Source organism: Mobula hypostoma, chromosome 4 (genome assembly GCF_963921235.1).
Source record: "Mobula hypostoma chromosome 4, sMobHyp1.1, whole genome shotgun sequence".
NCBI lineage: Eukaryota > Metazoa > Chordata > Chondrichthyes > Myliobatiformes > Myliobatidae > Mobula > Mobula hypostoma.
The window spans coordinates 187,562,140-187,582,883 of record NC_086100.1 but is presented as its reverse complement, the minus strand read 5'-3'; the positions used below and the strand labels follow the sequence as shown (position 1 = coordinate 187,582,883).

Genomic DNA, 20,744 nt, shown 5'->3' with positions numbered 1-20,744 from the left:
TTCCCAGCTCTTTACTTCATCCCTCCCCCTCCTGGTTTCACCTATCACCTTGTTTTTCGCTCTCCCCTCTCCCAACCTTCTTAATCTACTCCTCATCTTTATTTTTCTCCAGTCTAGACGAATGGTCTCGGACCAAAACGTTGACTATACTTTTTTCCATAGATGCTGCCTGGCCTGCTGTGTTCCTCCAGCATTTTGTGTGTGTTGCTTGGATTTCCAGCATCTGTAGATTTTCTCCTGTTTGTCCTTGTAAATTTTCTCTGTACTCTTTAAACTTTGTTTACATTTTCCCTTTAGGGAGGTGACCAAAACTGTGCACAATACTCCAAATTGATATTTACCAATATGTTATACAACTTCTACATAACATCCCATCTGCTGTTTTCAATACTTTGATTTAATGAAGGGCAGTGTGCCAAAAGCTTTCTTTATGACCTTATCTAACATGACATCACTTTTAATGAATGAAGGACCTCTATCCCCAGATCCCTTTGTTCTACTGCACTCCCTCGTGCACTGCCATTCACTGTGTAAGACCTACCTGGTTGATCTTACCGAAGTGCAGCATCTTGCACCTGTCTGCATTAAATTCCATCTGCCATTTTGCAGCCCATTTTTCTAGCGGGTCCAGACCCTGCTGGAAGTTCTGATCGTCTTCCTCGCTGTCCACTACACCCACAATCTTATTGTCATTTGTCCCTCTACCACCACCTCTGGCAGGACATTCCATGCACCTATCCGTCTGTAAAAAAAACACTACCTCGAGCATCCTGCTATATGGCCTCCTTTGGTAAGGAAACTGACTCGTTATCAGATTCTATTAATTTCATCTCATTAATTATTTATTAATTATTAATCTCGTATCCCTTTTGCCTATCACCTGTCCAGCTCTGGGCTCCATCCCTCCCCCTCCTGTCTTCTCCTATCATTTTGGATCTCCCCCTCCCCCTCCAACTTTCAAATCCCTTACTCACACTTCCTTCAGTTAGTCCTGACGAAGGGTCTCGACCTGAAACGTCGACTGCACCTCTTCTTAGAGATGCTGCCTGGCCTGCTGCGTTCACCAGCAACTTTTATGTGTGTTGCTTCTATTAATTTCAGTTATTTTTGACTGCAAACAAACAGGTATGTTTGCTGTCATCCCTTTAACATTGCAAAAAAAATTTTTTAATGTGTGATAAATTTTAGGCGATGATCAGATTTGATATAGAAGCTTGAAGCTTTCGCTTTGAGTAACTAGCTGTCGTTCTTTGATTTAATCAAAGTGTGGGGCTTTAAGAATATTAGAGCTGTATGCATTTACTTTTTATATTTTAGTCTTCAGTTTGATAATCTGTTACTTGTACAAAATGAAACTCAAGCTATTATGCTGCCTGGTGCGGCTTACTCAAATTGGAGAAGAGTATTTCAATAATATGGATTAGTGAAGACTAAATGTAGGTTACCGTATCTTTAGTTAAATTCATCCCATTTGAAACTTCCTGCTTGCCACATTTATCCTGAGTAAGGCTGTCCATTTTTCACCATGATGTGTGCTCAGTGACCAGATTGTTAAGTACACTGGTACACTTGGTCATTATTGCAAATATTTAATCAAACAATCATTTGGCAGCAACTCAATGCATAAAAGCATGCAGACTTGGTTGTGAGGTTCAGTTGTTGTTCAGGCCTAACATCAGAATGGGGGAAGAAATGTCATCTAAGTAACTGTCAATGGTATAGTTGTTGATACCTGATGGGGTGGTTTAAGAATCGTAGAAACTGCTGATTTCCTGTGATTTTTATGCACAACATTTTTTAGGGTTTACAGAGAATTATATGAAAAACTTAAAAAAAAATCAAGTCAGCAGCAGTTCTGTGGGCATGAGAATGGTCAGACTGGTTCAAGGTGACAATAATTCAAATAACCACGCGTTACAACAGTGGTGTGCAGAAGAGCATCTCTGAACGCAAAGCACGTCAGGTCTTGAAGTGGGTGGGCTACAGTAGCAGAAGTCCATGAACATACAGCCAGTGGCCACTTTATTAGGTACAAGCGATACTTTATGGAGTGTCCACTGAGCATATTTTGTGCTAAAGTGTAACTTCGTAGTGGTCACAGCATTGTTTAAGTTCTCTTGAGCATTTCAGAAGCAGCAGTAATATTTTGGCAGCTGGGATTGATAGAAAGCTGGTGAGAAAGTTAATCTTTCAAAGGTATCTTGCTTTCTTCACACCATCTAAAATGTTTCTTTGCCCAGGCGGTTACTCTGATCTACTATCAGTTAGTGCCCCTCCCCAACCCCCTGTATCTGTTAGCTCCATCACTGCAATGTAAATAACTTCCTATAATGCAGTTTACATTGTAAATGCTGCTGATATTTTTGTATTTATGCACTTATTACGTATTTGTACTTCTAACTTTATTTTTATACAATTCCTTTTCCTTATAATTGTTGAATGTTGTTATTTTTTGTTACGTGCAGCGCCAACACACCACAGCAACTTCCTAATACATGTACATGTATGTGGCAAACAAAGTTGACTCTTAATTTGATCCTTTTCGTGCAGACTTATTCTTAGACACATAGCATCAGGTACTATTGATAAAGTGATGATGTGATAATACTTTCTGTTAGTAGAAACCTTGGAATTATTGCACTATAATTTGTGGATTTTTTTTCGCCCTCCATCTCACTTTGCAGCTGAGGCTTAACTGTAGCAGTCACCAATGGTGGTAGTTCATTCTGGTGAGAGTGAGGAAAATGTTTCTTTATTTTTTGTCTGGCCAATGTATTCTTGTATTCACCAATACAACTTATGTTTACTTAAGAGAAAAGTTGAAGTTTTTATTAAATTATTACATTTTGTGATCAGTTCTAATTTTAGTGCTAATGCTTGTCCTAATTACCCTTGAGAGCATGGTGGTGAACTGAGGTGTTGTTGAGTAGAGAGTTCCAAGATCTTGACCAGTGGCAGTGAAGGACAGAGAATATTCCCTGATATGCAGTATGGCAGTGAGCATGCAAGTTCTTATACTCTTTCTCTTATTGGAAATAGAGGTCTTAGATTTGAAAGGTGATATTGGCAGTGTATTTGTGAATGAGGCATGCTTCCATGAGTATATTTCTACTCCGCCTCAGGATATGCATAGATAAGTTGAATGAATGGGAGAAAACTTCATAAAGTTTACTGTGGAAAAGTGTGAGATCTTCATTTCTGTCTGAGGAATCAAAATGGAGAGAGATTGCAAATTAATGAAATTCAAACTCAAGCTTTATTTATCGCAAGAACATGGAAACATACAATGAAGTGTGTTGATTGTGTCAATAACCTGGTGTGCTGGGAGCAGCCCACAAGAGTTGCCATACACTGTGGCCCCATCGTAGCATGCCCACAATGCTTGGCAGAAGTTCAGATGGATATACTGTTGGTTTTCTTGAAAATGAAACAGAATGCTAACAGCCAAATGCAGCAAATAGTTGAGGCAAACAACCTATTGGGCTTTAATGCATAAGGGATGGAGTTTTAAACTTACTACAATTGTTCAAAGAGCCTGAGAGGCTACAATGGGTCCAATTTCGATTATCTTATTTAAAATAGGATATACCAGAATTGGATGCGGTCCAGAAGAGATTGAATATAGGTACCATGCTAGTGTAGCAGTTAGTGCGATGCTATTGCAGCTCAGAGAGTAAAAGTCCCGCTTTCAACTCCTAAGCTGTCGGTAAGCAGTTTGTACTTTCCTCCCTGAAAGTGCCTGGGTTTCCTCCCACAATCCAAAGACATGCTGGTTAGTAAGTTAATCGGTCATTGTAAACTGTCCCGAGATTAGGCCTGTGTTGAATAGGTGGTTTGCAGGGCAGTGTGGCTCGATGGGCTTGAAGGGCCTGCTCTCATGATGCCTCTAAGTAAGTAATTCCACGAACAAAGAAGCTGTCTCATGATTTGAGAAAGTCAGATTTGTATTCTTTAGAGTTTAGAAGAATGAGGAAAGATTTTATTGAAATATAAGATTAGTTGGGGTGCCGCAGATGTCAAATGTTTCCACTGGTGGGAGAGTTTCAAATAAGGGGAAATTGTTATAAGGTGGTTTAAATTGAGCTGCATAGGAATTTCTTCTTGCAGGGTGTGGCCTATCTCTTGCATTCTCAGCCCTGGAGACTTGTGGAGGCTCTGCCTTTGTAGGAGGTGAATCATTTATTTTGAGTGATCAGGGAATTGAAGGCTGTTGGAACTGGTGTAACAGAGGAGTTGAGGCCTGGGGTGGATCAGCTTTGATAATATTAGATGGCACAGCAAGCTTGAAGGAAGGCTCCTGGGTCTTGTTCTCTTTTGTTGTTGTGTTCTGGATAGAGCACACTGCGGCTACTGTGTGCTGGTGGTGGAGGGAATGAATACTTTGGTGCTGTATGGGTTGCTAATCAAATGGGTTGAATTCTCCCAGATGGTTTTAGCTACTTGAGAGTTGCTGGTGCAGCACTTATTTGGCCAAGCTGTATTAAAGATATTTCATCATGCTCTTGCGCATTGTGGAGTCAGTTTATATAGATTGCTACAGCATTATGGGCTGAAGGGCCAGTACTGTTCTATGTTCTATATCCAGAATTCCCTACAACACTACCCCTCAGTTCTCCTTTTAATTTTCTGCTCTCCCTTAAATCCATGTCCGCTAGTGTACGGAGGATATGTTTAAAGGTATTTGTGCAGAGTTGACCAGCATGTGAATCAGAATCAGGTTTACTGTCACCAGCATATGTCGTGAAATTTGTTAACTTAGAGGCAGCATTACAATGCAATACATGATAATATAGAAAAATAAATCAATTGCAGTAAGTGTATATATGTATATTAAATAGTTAAATTAAAAATAGTGCAAAAGAAAAATAAAAAAGTGAGATAGTGTTGTACTGGATTGACTTTCTTTATTTCTTACATCCTTCATATATGAGGAGTAAAAATCTTGTATATTACGTCTCCATCTAAATGTGCCGTGTGCAATCATAGTAATTTATAATAATTTATAATAAATAGAACAGTTAATGTAATATAGAGTACATTCAAATCAGCATGAGTTCATCAGTCTGATGGCCTGGTGGAATAAGCTGTCCCGGAGCCTGTTGGTCCTGGCTTTTATGCTGTGGTGCCGTTTCCGTGATGGAAGCAGCTGGAATAGATTATGATTGGGATATCTTGGGTCCCCAATGATCCTTTGGGCCCTTTTTACACACCTGTCCTCGTAAATGTGCTGAATCATGGGAAGTTCACAACTACAGATGCGTTGGGCTGTCCGCACCACTCGGTGCAGAGTCTTGCAATTAGGGGAAGTACAGCTCCCATATCAGGCAGTGATGCAGCCAGTCAGGATGCTCTCAATTGTGCCCCTGTAGAAAGCGCTTGGAATTTGGGGCCCATACCAAACTTCTCGAACCGTCTGAACTGAAAGAGGTGTTGTTGTGCCTTTTTCACCACACAGCTGGTGTGTACAGACTACGTGAGGTCCTCGGTAATGTAGATGCTGAGGAACTTGAAGCTGTTTACCCTCTCAACCCCAGATCCATTGATGTCGATAGGGGTTAGCCCATCTCCATTCCTCCTGTAATCCACAACCAGCTCCTTTGTTTTTGTGACATTGAGGGAGAGGTTGTTTTCTTGACACCACTGTGTCAGAGAGATGACTTCTTTAGGTGACCTTGTTATTGTTTGAGATAAAGCCAATCAATGTAGTGTTGTTGGCAAATTTAATTAGCAGATTGTAGCTGTGGGTGGCGATACAGTCATGGGTATACAGGGAGTAAAGGAGGGGCTCCTGTTTTGGCTTCATGTGTCTATTTAGGAACCAGGTGACAGCGGGGAAGAAGCTGTTCCTGAATCGCTGACTGTGTGCCTTCAGGCTTCTATATCTCTTTCCTGATGGTAACAATGAGAAGAAAGCATGTCTTAGGTGATGGGGCTCCTTAATGAATGACGCTGCCTTTCTGTGGAAGCGGTGCTTGAAGATGTCTTGGATACTACAGAAGCTAGTACCCAAGATGGAGCTGACTAATCTTACAACTTTCTGTAGCTTCTTTCGATTCTGTACAGTGGTCCCAGCAGTGATGCAGCCAACCAGAATGCTCTTCACAGCACATCTGTTTTCGAGTGTTTTAGGTGACAAACCAAGCCAAGCCAAATGACAATTATTACTACTTGCATTTTCTTCACTTATTGATTAGTTATAATGGTATACAAGTATTTTAGTAATAGTAAATGCTCAAATTAGTTTATGGTGAGTAGTTATTCTTTATGGCATTTAAATTGCTCATGGCCAAATCTTATGTGCAGATCATTAATGATCTGTGATTAAACTCTGTTTGGTTTTCTTTTTAAGTGGAAGTAGTCTCAGAATCAGGTTTAATATCACCGGCAGTGGCCATTTAGAAACCGGAGAGAGGAAGAAGCTGTTCCTGAATCGTTGAGCGTGTACCGTCAGACTTCTGTACCTCCGTCCTGATGGTGATAATGAGAAGAGGGCATGTCCTGGAGATCTTTAATGATGGATGCCACATTTCTGAGGCACCATTCCTTGAAGATGACCATGATACTATGGAGGCTAATGCCCATGATGGAGCTGGCTAATTTTATAGCTTTTTGCAGCTTATTTCGATCCTGTGCAGTAGCCTGCCTGCTCCCCACAACAATGCCAGACTATATGCTCTCTCCAGGTTACAAAATGCCCACCTTTCTTACAGCCCATACCTGTAAATAAATATTTCGGAGACCATAAGACATAGGAGTAGAATTAGGCCATTCAGCCTACTAAGACTGCTTTGCCATTTTATCATTCTCAATCCCATTCTTCTGCCTTATCCCCATTACTTTTGATGCCCTTACTAATCAAGAGCCTATCAACCTCTGCTTTACATACACTCAGTGACTTGGACTCCACAGCCATCTGTGGCAATGAATTCCATAGATTCACTACCCTCTGGCTAAAGAAATTTCTCCTCATCTCTGTTCTAAAGGGACATCCTTCCATTTTGAGACTGCACCTTCTGGTCTTAGACCCCCCCCCGCCCCCACATGAAACATCCTCTTCAAATCCACGTCCCATATTCTATAGGTTTCATTGCGATTCTCCCATCATTCGTCTAAATAGGGTTTCAGGCATCTTCTGTCACCTGGGAATTGAGTTTGTGGCTGCACTTGCAACTTGCAAACAGTCCGGTTTGTGAATTGCTCACAGGAAAGGAACCCTGCTATAACTTGGGGTGGATCTGTGTTGCTGTTTCTCATTGATGTTATCCTGGTGAAATGAAGAGGGGAATACATAGAATAGTTATCAAGTTGATAACTTGAGTACTGGACCAATCCATTAATCAATTTCAAGTTCCAACAAAGCTGTTGGGCATTAAGTAATTAATCTTGGAGATTTTAAAGAAGCTACACCCAGGAATGAGAATAAAACTACCAGATTGTCATTGACAAAAAAAAAATTGGATCATTAATAGCTTTGAGGAAGTATTAGCCTTTGTGATTCTCAACACATTCCTAACTACCATCTCAGTTTAGGGGTGATAAAGGATAGATTCTAAGTACCATAAATAAATTATGGTTATGGTTACTGATCTTATAACCCCTCTGGGTCATAGAGATGCTGTACAGATGAGCCATTTGCCTCCATCTCTCACGGTTGTGGGCGAGTGCCTGGGTTGTGACAAAGCTCTCTCTGATCCACTCTGCAATGTTGTCTGTCCATTTCCTCCTCGGTCTGCCCCTTTCACTTTTCCCCTGTACTGTTCCCTGAAGAATGGTCTTTGCGAGTCCACTTGATTTATTATGTGGCTATACCATCTCAGTTTCCTCTTCTTTACTGTGGACAGTAGATCTTCGCTGGGTGATGGTTCTTTATACTTTGTTGTCTGAAACATGATCTGTATAGGAGATGCCGAGGAGCCTTCTGAAGCATCTAATTTCTAATGCCTGGCTCCTCACTGTTTCTCGGTGCTGGTCTCCATGCCATATCTGGTAGATGTATCGTCCAGCCAGTTCACAAGGCAGGCCAGTTCATCCTTACTTCCTGTCAACCCATCAATGTCATTGGTGAACATGAGATTGGTTATGATCTGTCCTCCGATGCCGACTGTGTCATTATGGTCTTCCAGGTCATCTGTCATTATTTGCTCAAGGAAAATGTTGAACAGCACAGGTGAAAGGAGACAGTCTTGTCAGACTCCAGCTGATGTGTGGTACACTCTCCAACTGTGCCTTGAACAAGTACTGCACTCCTAGCTTTGATGTGGAGCTGCTTGATGGTTTGGGTCAGTTTCTGGCCCATGATCTATTTCTTCATTGTGGCCCAGAGTGCATCAAGCCACACCCTATCAAATGCCTTCTTGATGTCTATGAATACGTGGAAAATGTCCTGTTGATGTTGGTTGTATTTCTTGCACGGTACCTGGAGGGTGGATATCTGTTCTGTTATCACTTCTGAATCCAGTGTGCTCTTTGGCGATTATTTCTTCTGCCTGTGGTTTGAGTCTGCAAGATGACTTTCAACATCACTTTGCATGCATGGCTGATGATGATTCTGTAATTCTGGCACTGTTGTAAGTTGCCTTTCTTGGGGAGAGTGATGATGAGAGATTTTGTCCAGGATGTTGGCCATTCCCCAGTCTGCCAGATTTTGTTGCAGATATTGGTGAGGATGTCTTTCACTTTTTCTCCTCTCTGTTTGATCAGCTCAGCCGGGATGTTGGCTATTCCTGCAGCTTTCCCATTCTTCAACAATTTTATGTCTGCTTCTGCTTCTTCCTGCAGAATTGGAAAGTCATCGTCGTTTGGCGATTCCTGGCTGTCGTTTCCTTGATTGTAGAGGTCTGAACAATACTCAGTCTCTATGTTGAGAATGTCTTCATCTTCTGTGAGACAGTTTCCTTCTTTGTCTTGGATTGTGCTGACTCGTGACCGTCTCTGTTCAGTGAGATACCTCACAATTTGAAATGCTCGCCTGGTGTTGTTCTTGTTCAGGCTATCTTCTATTTCTGTGCACTGTCTCTTAATCCATTCTTACTGAAGCAAGGGAACTGCAGGATCTCACATATGAGCTAGAGAGGTGTCCCTGGCACATCTTGGGGCTCTGTGAAGTTAGGTGAGAAAAACCTTGGTGAACATCTTACTGAGGAAGGCCATATACTATACTACAGTGGAGAATTTGACAAACATGCCAATGGTGTAGGGTTTCTTATCAACAAGAGTATCAAAAACTCAGTACTCAGGTGCCACGCAGTATCCAGCAGGCTTATTTCCATTCACCTGAGAGCAGCACCTTTCAATATCATAGTAATACAGGTGTACGCACCAACAACTGACTATGAAGATGACCAAGTGGAGGAATTCTGCACCCAACTCTAGGGCATTATTGACAAGGTAGACAAAAGGGACATTCTAATCATCCAGGGGGACTGGAATGCCAATGTGGGTGCAGAAGCACTGAAAGACTGGAAGGAATTCTGCAGCCCTCCTGTAATGCTGTAACCAACGAGCGAGGATTTTGCCTACTTGAATTCGTCAGCTACAACAACATGATGCTTGCAAACACCCTTGAAGGGCACAAGGCATTATGGTGTTGGACCTGGCTTGCACCCAGTGGAATACATCACTGCCAGATCGTTAACACGAGGAAATCTGCAGCTGCTGGATATTCAAGCAACACACGCAAAATGCTGGTGGAACTCAGCAGGCCAGATAGCATCCATAGGAAGAAGCACATTCGACGTTCGTGGGCGAGACCTTTCGACGGGTCTCGGCCTGAAACGTCGACTGTGCTTCTTCCTATGGATGCTGTCTGGCCTGCTGCGTTCCACCAGCATTTTGTGTGTGTTGCTTAGCCAGATCGTTGCAGAACTGGTTTTGATCTGGGATCGAGAGCCACAACAATAGAACATAGAATATAGAATATTACAGCACAGTACAGGCCCTTTGGCCCACAATGTTGTACCGACCCTTAAACCCTGCCTCTGATATAACCCCCCACCTTAAGTTCCTCCATATACCTGTCTAGTAGTCTCTTAAATTTCACTAGTGTATCTGCCTCCACCACTGAGTCAGGCAGTGCATTCCACGCACGAACCACTCTCTGAGTAAAAAACCTTCCTCTAATATCCCCCTTGAATTTCCCACCACTTACCTTAAAGCCATGTCCTCTTGTATTGAGCAGTAATGCCCTGAGGAAGAGGTGCTGGCTGTCCACTGCATCTATTCCTCTTAATATCTTGTATACCTCTATCAGTCTCCCCTCATCCTCCTCCTCTCCAGAGAGTAAAGCCCTAGCTCCTTTAATCTCTGATCATAATCCATACTCTCTAAACCAGGCAGCATCCTGGTAAATCTCCTCTGTGCCCTTTCCAATGCTTCCACATCCTTCCTCTAGTGAGGCGACCAGAACTGGACACAGTACTCCAAGTGTGGCCTAACCAGAGTTTTATAGAACTGCATCATTACTTCGCGACTCTTAAACTCTATCCTTCGACTTATGAAAGCTAACACCCCATAAACTTTCTTAACTACCCTATCTACCTGTGAGGCAACTTTCAGGGATTTGTGGACATGTACCCCCAGATCCCTCTGCTCCTCCACACTAGCAAGTATCCTGCCATTTACTTTGTACTCTGCCTTGGAGTTTGTCCTTCCAAAGTGTACCACCTTATACTTCTCCGGGTTGAACTCCCATCTGCCACTTCTCAGCCCGCTTCTGCATTCTATCAGTGTCTCTCTGTAATCTTCGACAATCCTCTACACTATCCACAACACCACCTACCTCTGTGTCGCCTGCAAACTTGCCAACCCACCCTTCTACCCCCACATCCAGGTCGTTAATAAAAATCATGAAAAGTAGAGGTCCCAGAACCGATCCTTGTGGGACACCACCAGTTCCAACCCTCCAATCCAAATGTACTCCTTCTACCACGACCCTCTGCTTTCTGCAGGCAAGCCAATTCTGAATCCACCTGGCCAAACCACCCTGGATCCCATGCCTTCTGACTTTCTGAATAAGCCTACCATGTGGAACCTTGTCAAATGCCTTACTAAGATCCATGTAGATCACATCTACTGCACTACCCTCATCTATATGCTTGGTCACCTCCTCAAAGAGCTCTATCAGGCTTATTAGACACGATCTGCCCTTCACAAAGCCATGCTGACTCTCCCTGATCAGACCATGATTCTCTTAATGCCCATAGATCCTATCTCTAAGAATCTTCTCCAACAGCTTTCCCACCCCAGACGTAAGGCTCACTGGTCTATAATTATCTGGACTATCTCTGCTAGCTGTTTTAAACAAGGGGACAGCATTCACCTCCCTCCAATCCTCTGGTACCATTCCCGTGGATAACGAGGACATAAAGATCCTAGCCAGAGGCTCAGCAATCTCTTCCCTCACTTCGTGGAGTAGCCTGGGGAATATTCCGTCAGGCCCCGGGGACTTATCTGTCCTAATGTATTTTAACAACTCCAACACCTCCGCTCCCTTAATATCAGCATGCTGCAGAACATCAACCTCACTCATATTGTCCTCACCGTCATCAAGTTCCCTCTCAAGAGAGGTATTCATTGAGGACCTCGCTCACTTCCACAGCCTCCAGGCACATCTTTATCTCTAATTGGTCCTACCTTCACACCTGTCATCCTTTTGTTCTTCACATAATTGAAGAATGCCTTGGAGTTTTCCTTTACCCTACTCGCCAAGGCCTTCTCATGCCCCCTGCGTGCTCTCCTCAGCCCCTTCTTAAGCTCCTTTCTTGCTACCCAATTTTCCTCAATAGACCCATCTGATCCTTGCTTCCTAATCCTCACGTATGCTTCCTTCTTCCACCTGACTAGATTTTCCACCTCACTTGTCACCCATGGTTCCTTCACCCTACCATTCTTTATCTTCTCACCGGGACAAATTTATCCCTAACATCCTGCAAGAGATCTCTAAACATCGACCACATGTCCATAGTACATTTCCCTGCAAAAACATCATTCCAATTTCCACTCTCAAGTTCTAGCCTTATAGCCTCATAATTTGCCCTTCCCCAATTAAAAATTTTCCTGTCCTCTGATTCTGTCCTTTTCCATGATAATGGTAAAGGCCAGGGAGCGGTGGTCACTGTCCCCCAGATGCTCACCACTGAGAGATCTGTGACCTGACCCGGTTCGTTACCTAATACTAGATCTAGTATGGCATTCCCCCAGTCGGTCTGTCAACATACTGTGACAGGAATCCGTCCTGGACACACTTAGCAAACTCTGCCCCGTCCAAACCATTGGAACTAATCAGGTGCCAATCAATATCAGGGAAGTTAAAGTCACCCATGATAGCAACCCTGTTATTTTTGCACCTTTCCAAAATCTGCCTCCCAATCTGCTCCTCGGTATCTCTGCTGCTACCAGGGGGCCTATAGAATACCCCCGGTAGAGTAACTGCTCCCTTCCTGTTCCTGACTTCCACCCATACTGACTCAAAAGAGGATCCTGCTATATTACCCACCCTTTCTGTAGCTGTAATTGTATCCCTGACCAGTAATGCCACTCCTCCTCCCCTTCCCCCCCCCCCACTATCCCTTTTGAAGCACTGAAATCCAGGAATATTGAGAATCCATTCCTGCCCTGGTGCCAGCCAAGTTTCTGTAATGGCCACTAGATCATAATTCCATGTATGTATCCAAGCTCTCAGTTCATCACCTTCATTCCTGATGCTTCTTGTATTGAAGTACACACACTTTAGCCCTTCTACCTTACTACCTTTACGCTGTTTATTCTGCTCCTCTTTCCTCAAAGCCTCTTTATCTGTTAGATCTGACTTTACTCCATGCACTTCTTCCACTGCTCTATCACTCCGGGTCCCATCCCCCTTGCAAATTAGTTTAATCCCTCCCGAACCATGCTAGGAAACCTACATGCAAGGATATTACTCCCCCTCAAGTTCAGGTGTAACCCATCCAATCTGTATGGGTCCCACCTTCCCCAGAAGAGATCCAAATGATCCAAAAATCTGAAAAGCTACAGCTGGAGGAAAATTTGTACCATTGCTGACGCTTGACGAAGATTTTGAAACATTAACAGCGAAGTTCAATGAAGTGATGACATAAACAACCAATGACATACTTGGAAAACGCATTGGAAAAACGCTAGGTAACAGAGGAGATCCTGGAAATGTGTGACACCAGAAGAGACCTGGAGAAAACAAAGAAGACAACAACAGGAGCTGTAGTTTACAAAAAGAGCTGCAAGAAGATCAGGAAAAACATGATCAAGGCCAAGGAAGAATGCATTGAGAGATGTAAATAAATATGGAATTTAAATATCATTTTTAAGTAATATGGCACCCAACACTTATACATCGAAGTCTTTAAACACTTTACAAGGCTTTTGACAGTTGATTTTAACAGCATTTGTTAAATGGATCTAATTTTATGGCATTTAAGATCACAGAAATCTACTTGGACAAAGAAAATAAAGAGACTAAAATTTGCTATCTTGTTGCTATTTGAGCAGCAGTCAGCTAATGCAGGCAAAAAAAAACAATGTGAAGCTGGGAAATGGCTGTCTTTTTCCTTTTCCAAGTTTCATAGTGCCTTTTCAAACTGATGAGTTACCTTTCAACCTACAAACAAAATATGAGTTATTTGGACCAATAGTTCCAAAGGATTCAGAGTTTGAGTTTCTCAGGACAATGAATAACATAATAATTAATATTTAAAACTTTAGTTTAGATTATTTTCTAAGGAAGCAGCAAATTCTAAAATTGGAGGGGCCAAGGGACTTGGGAGTCTTTGTGTAGGATTCCCTAAAGGTTAACTTGCCTGTCAAGTCAGTGGTAAGGAAAGCAAATGGAATTCATTTCAAGAGGACAAGAATAGTCGGCTCTCCGTATCCCCAGGGATTTGGTTCCAGGACCCCCCCCCAACGGATACCAAATTCCATGGATGCTCAAGTCCCGTATTAGATTAGATTCAACTTTATTGTCATTGAGCCAAGTACAGATACAAAGCCAATGAAATGCATCTGACCAGAAGTGCAAAAGAATAGTATTATTTACAAAATAACTGTGAATAAAAAGTAAGTGCTACAGCATACAAATTTAAAAGTACTGAGATAGTCTAATGTGGGTGCAATACTGCTTAGCGCTGTGATGTGAAGTTCAGCAGGGTCACAGCCTCAGGGAAGAAGCTCTTCCTGTGCCTGCTGGTGCGGGAGCGGAGGCTCCTGTAGCGCCTACCAGATGGGAGGAGAGTTAAAAAGTCCATGGTTAGGTTGAGATGCATCCATGATAATGCTTTTCACCCTGCCCAGGCAGTGTTTATGGTAAATGTTCTCAATGGTGGGCAATTGGGTGCCATTAATCTGCTGGGCAGTTTTCACCACACGCTGAAGTCCACAATAATCTCCTTGGTCTTCTGGGTGTTCAGGGCCAGGTTGTTATGGGCACACCACGCGGCCAGGTGCTGGACCTCGTCCCTGTAGGCCGTCTCATCATCCCCTCTGATCGGGGCCAACCACTGTGGTGTCGTCTGCGAACTTGATTATGGAGTTAGAACCGTGTACAGGGACGCAGTCATAGGTGAAAAGGGAGTACAGAAGAGGGCTCAGCACACGGCCTTGAGGCACGCCAGTGTTCAGGGTGAGAGTGGAGAGGTGAGTATTCAGGGTGAGTATTCAGGGAGAGGTGGTCTAATTTAACAGATTGGGGCCTGTTAGTCAGAAAGTCCAAGGTCCAATTGCAGAGGGAGGAGCTGATACCAAGCTGGCGAAGTATTTGCATATAACCTATGAACATTCTCCCATATACTTTGAATCATCTCTAAATTACTTATAATACCTAATACAATGTAAATGCTATGTAAATAGTTGTTATACTGTATTCTTAAGGGAATAATGACAAGAAAAAAAGTCTGTACATGTTCAGTACAGGTGCAACCATCATAGCTCTTCTGGGAACACTGATGCTGCCTCGGTATTAGCCGATGCCGATTATCCAGTGATCTTTAATTTTTTGAGGCTGTAGTGCTTTACGTAGCTAGCTAGCCATCCCTTACTAGCTTTAAACTCCTTCCTCTCACTCACAACACAAGTAGTGAATGAACGAGACGTGAGGCAAACAATGCTCAAACAACGAATAATACTTCTAATCATCTCTAGATTACAGTACTTTACGCTCCTTCTTAGCCTTTGAGGAATTGCTTTGACCACCAATTGCTTTTTAGGAGCCATTTTAAGAATTAAGAACCTGGTGGCATGGTGTGAAGACAATAACCTATCCCTCAACGTCAGCAAGAGGAAGGAATTGGTTGTTGACTTCAGAAGGAGTAGCGGACTGCACAACCCAATTTACTTCAGTGGTGCGCAAGTGGAACAGGTCAACAGCTTTAAATTCCTTGGGGTCAATATCACAAATGACCTGACTTGGTCCAACCAAGCAGAGTTCACTGCCAAGAAAGCCCACCAGCGCCTCTACTTCCTGAGAAAACTAAAGAAATTTGGCCTGTCCCCTAAAACCCTCACTAATTTCTATAGATGCACCGTAGAAAGCATTCTTCTCGGGTGTATCACAACCTGGTATGGAAGTTGTCCTGTCCAAGACCGAAAGAAACTGCAGAAGATCATGAACACGGTGCAGCACATCACACAAACCAATCTTCTGTCTGTGGACTCACTTTACATTGCATACTGTCGGAGCAGTGCTGCCAGGGTAATCAAGGACACGACCCACCCGGCCAACACACTTTTCGTCCCTCTTCCCTCCGGGAGAAGACTCAGGAGCTTGAAGACTCGTACGGCCAGATTTGGGAACAGTTTTTTTCCAACTGTGATAAGACTGCTGAACGGATCCTGACCCAGATCTGGGCCGTACCCTCCAAATATCCGGACCTGCCTCTCGGTTTTTTTGCACTACCTTACTTTCCATTTTTCTATTTTCTATTTATGATTTATAATTTACAATTTTAATGTTTACTAATTTTTACTATTTTAAAATATTTTTAACACCACACTGCCAAGAGTCTTACCATTAATACTATATTCTGCCATCATATTTGACCTACCAAAATGTAGAACATAGTATAGTACAGCACAGTACAGGCCCTTCAGCCCACAATGTTGTGCCGACCCTCAAACCCTGCCTCCCATATAAGCCCCCACCTTAGATTCCTCCATATACCTGTCTAGTAGTCTCTATAATATTTAATATTTGTAATCCAGGGAGTGGGAAGTGCAGAATCAAATATCGCTGTGATGATTGTACGTTCTAGTACCAATTGTTTGGCGACAATAAAGTATAAAGCATTTTTTCACAGAAACAAAGGGTGTACACAACACAAGTAGTGACTGAATGAGACGCGAGACGAACAGTGCTCAAACAACGAGTGCTGGAGAGAGAACTTCCGTTTTTGTTTTATGATCCCGATCCGCGGTTGGTTGAATCTGCGGATGCGGAACTTTCAGGTATAGAGGGCCGACTGTATAAAAGCCAGGATGTAATGTTGAAGGTTTATAAGGCATTGGTTTGTATTTGGTATATTTGAGGAGTTTGGGTCCCACATCTAAGAAGTAAGATCTGGAGGAAGTCTCTATGTCAGAAATGTTGAATGTTTATTTACTTCCATAGTTGCAGTCTGACGCCCTGAGTTCCACCAGCATTTTTCACCCAGAGAGTGGTGGGTGTATGGAATGCTCTGCCCCAGAAGGCTGTGGAGGCCAAGTCTCTGGATGCTTTCAAGAAAGAGATGGATAGAGCTCTTAAAGATAGCGGAATCAAAGGTTATGGGGATAAGGCAGGAACTGGATACTGATTGTGGATGATCAGCCATGATCACAGTGAATGGCGGTGCTGGCTCGAAGGGCTGAATGGCCTACTCCTGCACTTATTGGCTATTGTCTATTGTCTATAGCATTTTGTGTGTGTTGCTTTGGATTTCCAGCATCTGCAGAATTTCCCGTGTTTGAGAAATGATGTGTTAGTAATAGAGAGGGTCGAGAGCAGGGGTTCCCAAACTAGGATCCAAGGACCCCTTGTTTAATGGTATTGGTCCATGACACAAAAAACTTGGGAAACCCTGGTCTAGAAGAAGTTCATGAGAATGATCCCAGGAAAGAAAGAATTGATGCATGAGGAGCATTTGAGGACTTTGGGCCTGTACTCTGGGCCTAAACTAGAGTTTAGAAGGTTGAGAGGATATCTCATTGAAACCTACTGAATATTGAAAGGTCTAGAGAGAGTGGATGTGAAAAAGGTGTTTCCTATAGTTGGGAAGTCCAGGGCAGAGGGCACAGCCTCAGAATTCAAGGATGTCCCTTTAGAACATATTTTTTAGTCAGAGGGTGGTGAATCTGTGCGATTCATTGCCACAGATGGCTGTGGAGGTGAAGTCAAAGTCCAAAGTACATATTTGTCACCATATGTAAACCTGAGGTTCCTTTTCTTGTACGCATATTCAGTAAATCCAAGAACCATAATAGAATCAATGGGAAACCACACCAACAGGACAGACAAACAACCAATATGCAAAAGTCAGCAAACTGCAAATCCAATAGAGAAAAAGATAATAATAATAAATAAATAAGCAATAAATATTGAGAACATGAAGAGTCTTTGAAAGTGAGTCCATAGGTTGTGGGAATAGTTCAGTGATGGGGCAAGTGAAGTTCCAAGTTCAAAGTAAATACATAGATGTCATCACATACAACCCTGCGATTCCTTTTCCTGTGGGCACTCTCAGCAAATCTGTAGAATAGTAACTGTAAACAGGATCAGAAAGCAAGAGCATAGAAAACAACGAACTGTGCAAATGCAAATATAAATGGATCACAATAAATAAAGAGAGCATGAAGATTAAGAGTCCTTAAGGTGTGGTAATTGGTTGTCGGCACATCTCAGTAGATGAGTGTAGTTATCCTTTTTTGCTCAAGAGCCTGATAGTTAAGGGGTAATAGTTGTTCCTGAATCTGGTAGTGTGACTCCTGAGCCTTGCTTTCTTTGTAATTGTACTTGCATGCTCAGTCCAGGCCACATCTTCTGCAATGATATTGTGTAATGTATATATTTAATGTGGAGGTTAATATTCAATCATGGCTGAATTATTTTCCCCCTTAACCAAGGGTATCAAAGATTATAGGGATAAGGCAGGAGAATATCATTCAGAGGGAAAATAATTCAGCCATGATTGAATAGTGGAGCAGACATGATGGGTCAAACGGTGTAGTTCTACTCCTATATCTTATAGTCTCTTTAGTCTTTTGAGTTTATTCTGCTTTTCAATTATAATTATACTGTTTAATTTACTTTCTTTGAATAGCATCAACTCTTGCCCAAACAACTGTTCAGGACATGGAAAATGTGTGGAAGGAGCGGACAATACCACTGTGCAATGTCTGTGTGAAGAACATTGGAAAGGAGAATCATGTGATATATCTTACTGCTTAAGTGATTGTGGATATCCAAATCGTGGTAACTGTGACTTGAATGATACAAAAGCTTGTATATGCTACGATGGGTGGCAAGGTGAGTTTTTCACTGATTCCTCTCACAATAACTTATCCAACCAATTTCATTGAAGATGGTGGCTTTTGCTGAGCTATGAACCAGTTGCCTGTTAATAACTACAGTGACTTGTAGTATTTGACCCATCATTTCTGCAAGGGCTCTTTCAGAAGCAGGCCGACACCATCTATTCCAGCAGACTCAGGAGGAAAGCAATCAGCATAACCAGAGACACAACACACCTTGGCCACTCCCTGTTTGACCCGCTGCTGTCCAGCAAAAGGTTCAGGACACTAAAAGCCAGAACAAATAGACTGAGGAACAGCTTCTATCCCAGAGCTGTGGCCTCCATCACACCACTCCCACAGAACAATGACTGAAACTGAGCACACACATGCATACACAAGGACTCAAATACTTGAACTAACGGCACTTTGTGCATTACTGTGATATTATGGTGCTGCTGCAACTTATTTTCTGCTACTTATCTATTTAATACTGTTTTTCTATTACTGTCTTGTTTTTATCTCCCGCTTTATTTAATTGCCTGAGAGGAAACCAAACAGAGTTTCATTGTAACACACATAAAAGTTGCTGATGAACGCAGCAGGCCAGACAGCATCTCTAGGAAGAGGTGCAGTCGACGTTTCAGGTCGAGACCCTTCGTCAGGACTAACTGAAGGAAGAATGAGTAAGGGATTTGAAAGTGGGAGGGGGAGGGGGAGATCCAAAATGATAGGAGAAGACAGGAGGGGGAGGGATGGAGCCAAGAGCTGGACAGGTGATAGGCAAAAGGGATACGAGAGGATCTTGGGACAGGAGGTCCAGGAAGAAAGACAAGGGGTGGGGGGGGGTACCCAGAGGATGGGCAAGGGGTATATTCAGAGGGACAGAGGGAGAAAAAGGAGAGTGAGAGAAAGAATGTGTGTATAAAAATAAGTAACAGATGAGGTACGAGGGGGAGGCCACTCTCCTTTTACTCCCTCTGTCCCTCTGAATATACCCCTTGCCCATCCTCTGGGTCCCCCCCCCCCCGTCTTTCTTCCCGGACCTCCTGTCCCATGATCCTCTCGTATCCCTTTTGCCTATCACCTGTCCAGCTCTTGGCTCCATCCCTCCCCCTCCTGTCTTCTCCTATCAGTTTGGATCTCCCCCTCCCCCTCCAACTTTCAAATCCCTTACTCACTCTTCCTTCAGTTAGTCCTGACGAAGGGTCTCGGCTTGAAACGTCGACTGCACCTCTTCCTAGAGATGCTGCCTGGCCTGCTGCGTTCACCAGCAACTTTGATGTGTGTTGCTTGAATTTCCAGCATCTGCAGAATTCCTGTTGTTAAGAGTTTCATTGTACCCATGTATAATGACAATAAAGATCATTCAATTCAAATCAGTTCAATTCAGTTGATTTTACTGGTCCATTTTCTAAATTTGAAGTAAGAATTTTTTGAGCTAATCAACATAACTTTTTGCATCATGCCAAAAACCAACAATTTAGTAATAATTAAAAACCAAAATTGTGAGGCTGAAAAAGTGTCATACCCTTTGTAATTATTAAGCTAACTTTCCTCAGGTGCAATACTTGTATTACCTTACCAACTCTCACCCAGTTTGTTGAGGTAGAAAATTGGAGGATCACTTGAATAAATACTCTCTCTCTCTGTAAGGTCCAACAATATGATAGATTTTCAACAGGACAAACCAAAAATGAAGACAAAAGAGGATTCAGGACAAATCAGGGAAATGATAATAGAGAAGTACAGATCTCGGGAAGGGTACAAGGACGTCTCAAAGGTACTGAACGTACTGGGAACTCAGTGTAGTGCATCATGAAAAGTGGAAAAAATAAGAAACCGCAGCCACACTGCCTAGTTCAGACCACCCCTCTAAACTTAGCTGCTGGAGAAGAATGGCACTTGTAAGAGCGGCTGCTTTGTCACCTTCTGTCACTCAGCAGAAGTTAGTGGCTGCAACCGGAGATGAAGTTCATTGGTCCACCATCTCTAAGGTCTTGCACAAAAAGGGTATTTATGGAGGAGTGGCAAGGAAGACCTGGCTAAGTAAAAAGCATATCCTTGCCTGTAAAGACTTTGCAAAGCACCACTTAGAAGATACTGCAAGGATGTGGAAGAAGGTCAAGTGGTCCATAAGACATAGGAACAGAATCAAGCCATTCAGCCCATGGAGTCCGCTTTCATCATATCTGATACTGGATCCTACTCAACCCCATACACCTGCCTTCTTGCCATATCCTTTGATGCCGTTACCA

The 20,744-nt window shown here is 42.8% G+C and overlaps 1 protein-coding gene across 3 annotated transcripts in view; it reads left to right on the top strand.

Annotated features, from left to right (window-relative positions):
- atrn (attractin) overlaps positions 1 to 20,744 on the top strand; it is a 415,178-nt gene that overhangs the window by 121,990 nt on the left and 272,444 nt on the right. For all 3 annotated transcript variants that reach the window (XM_063047121.1, XM_063047122.1, XM_063047124.1), the window contains exon 5: positions 18,297 to 18,502. In XM_063047121.1, coding sequence (XP_062903191.1) covers positions 18,297 to 18,502 — 206 coding nt within the window. The remainder of the gene's footprint in view (positions 1 to 18,296; positions 18,503 to 20,744) is intronic.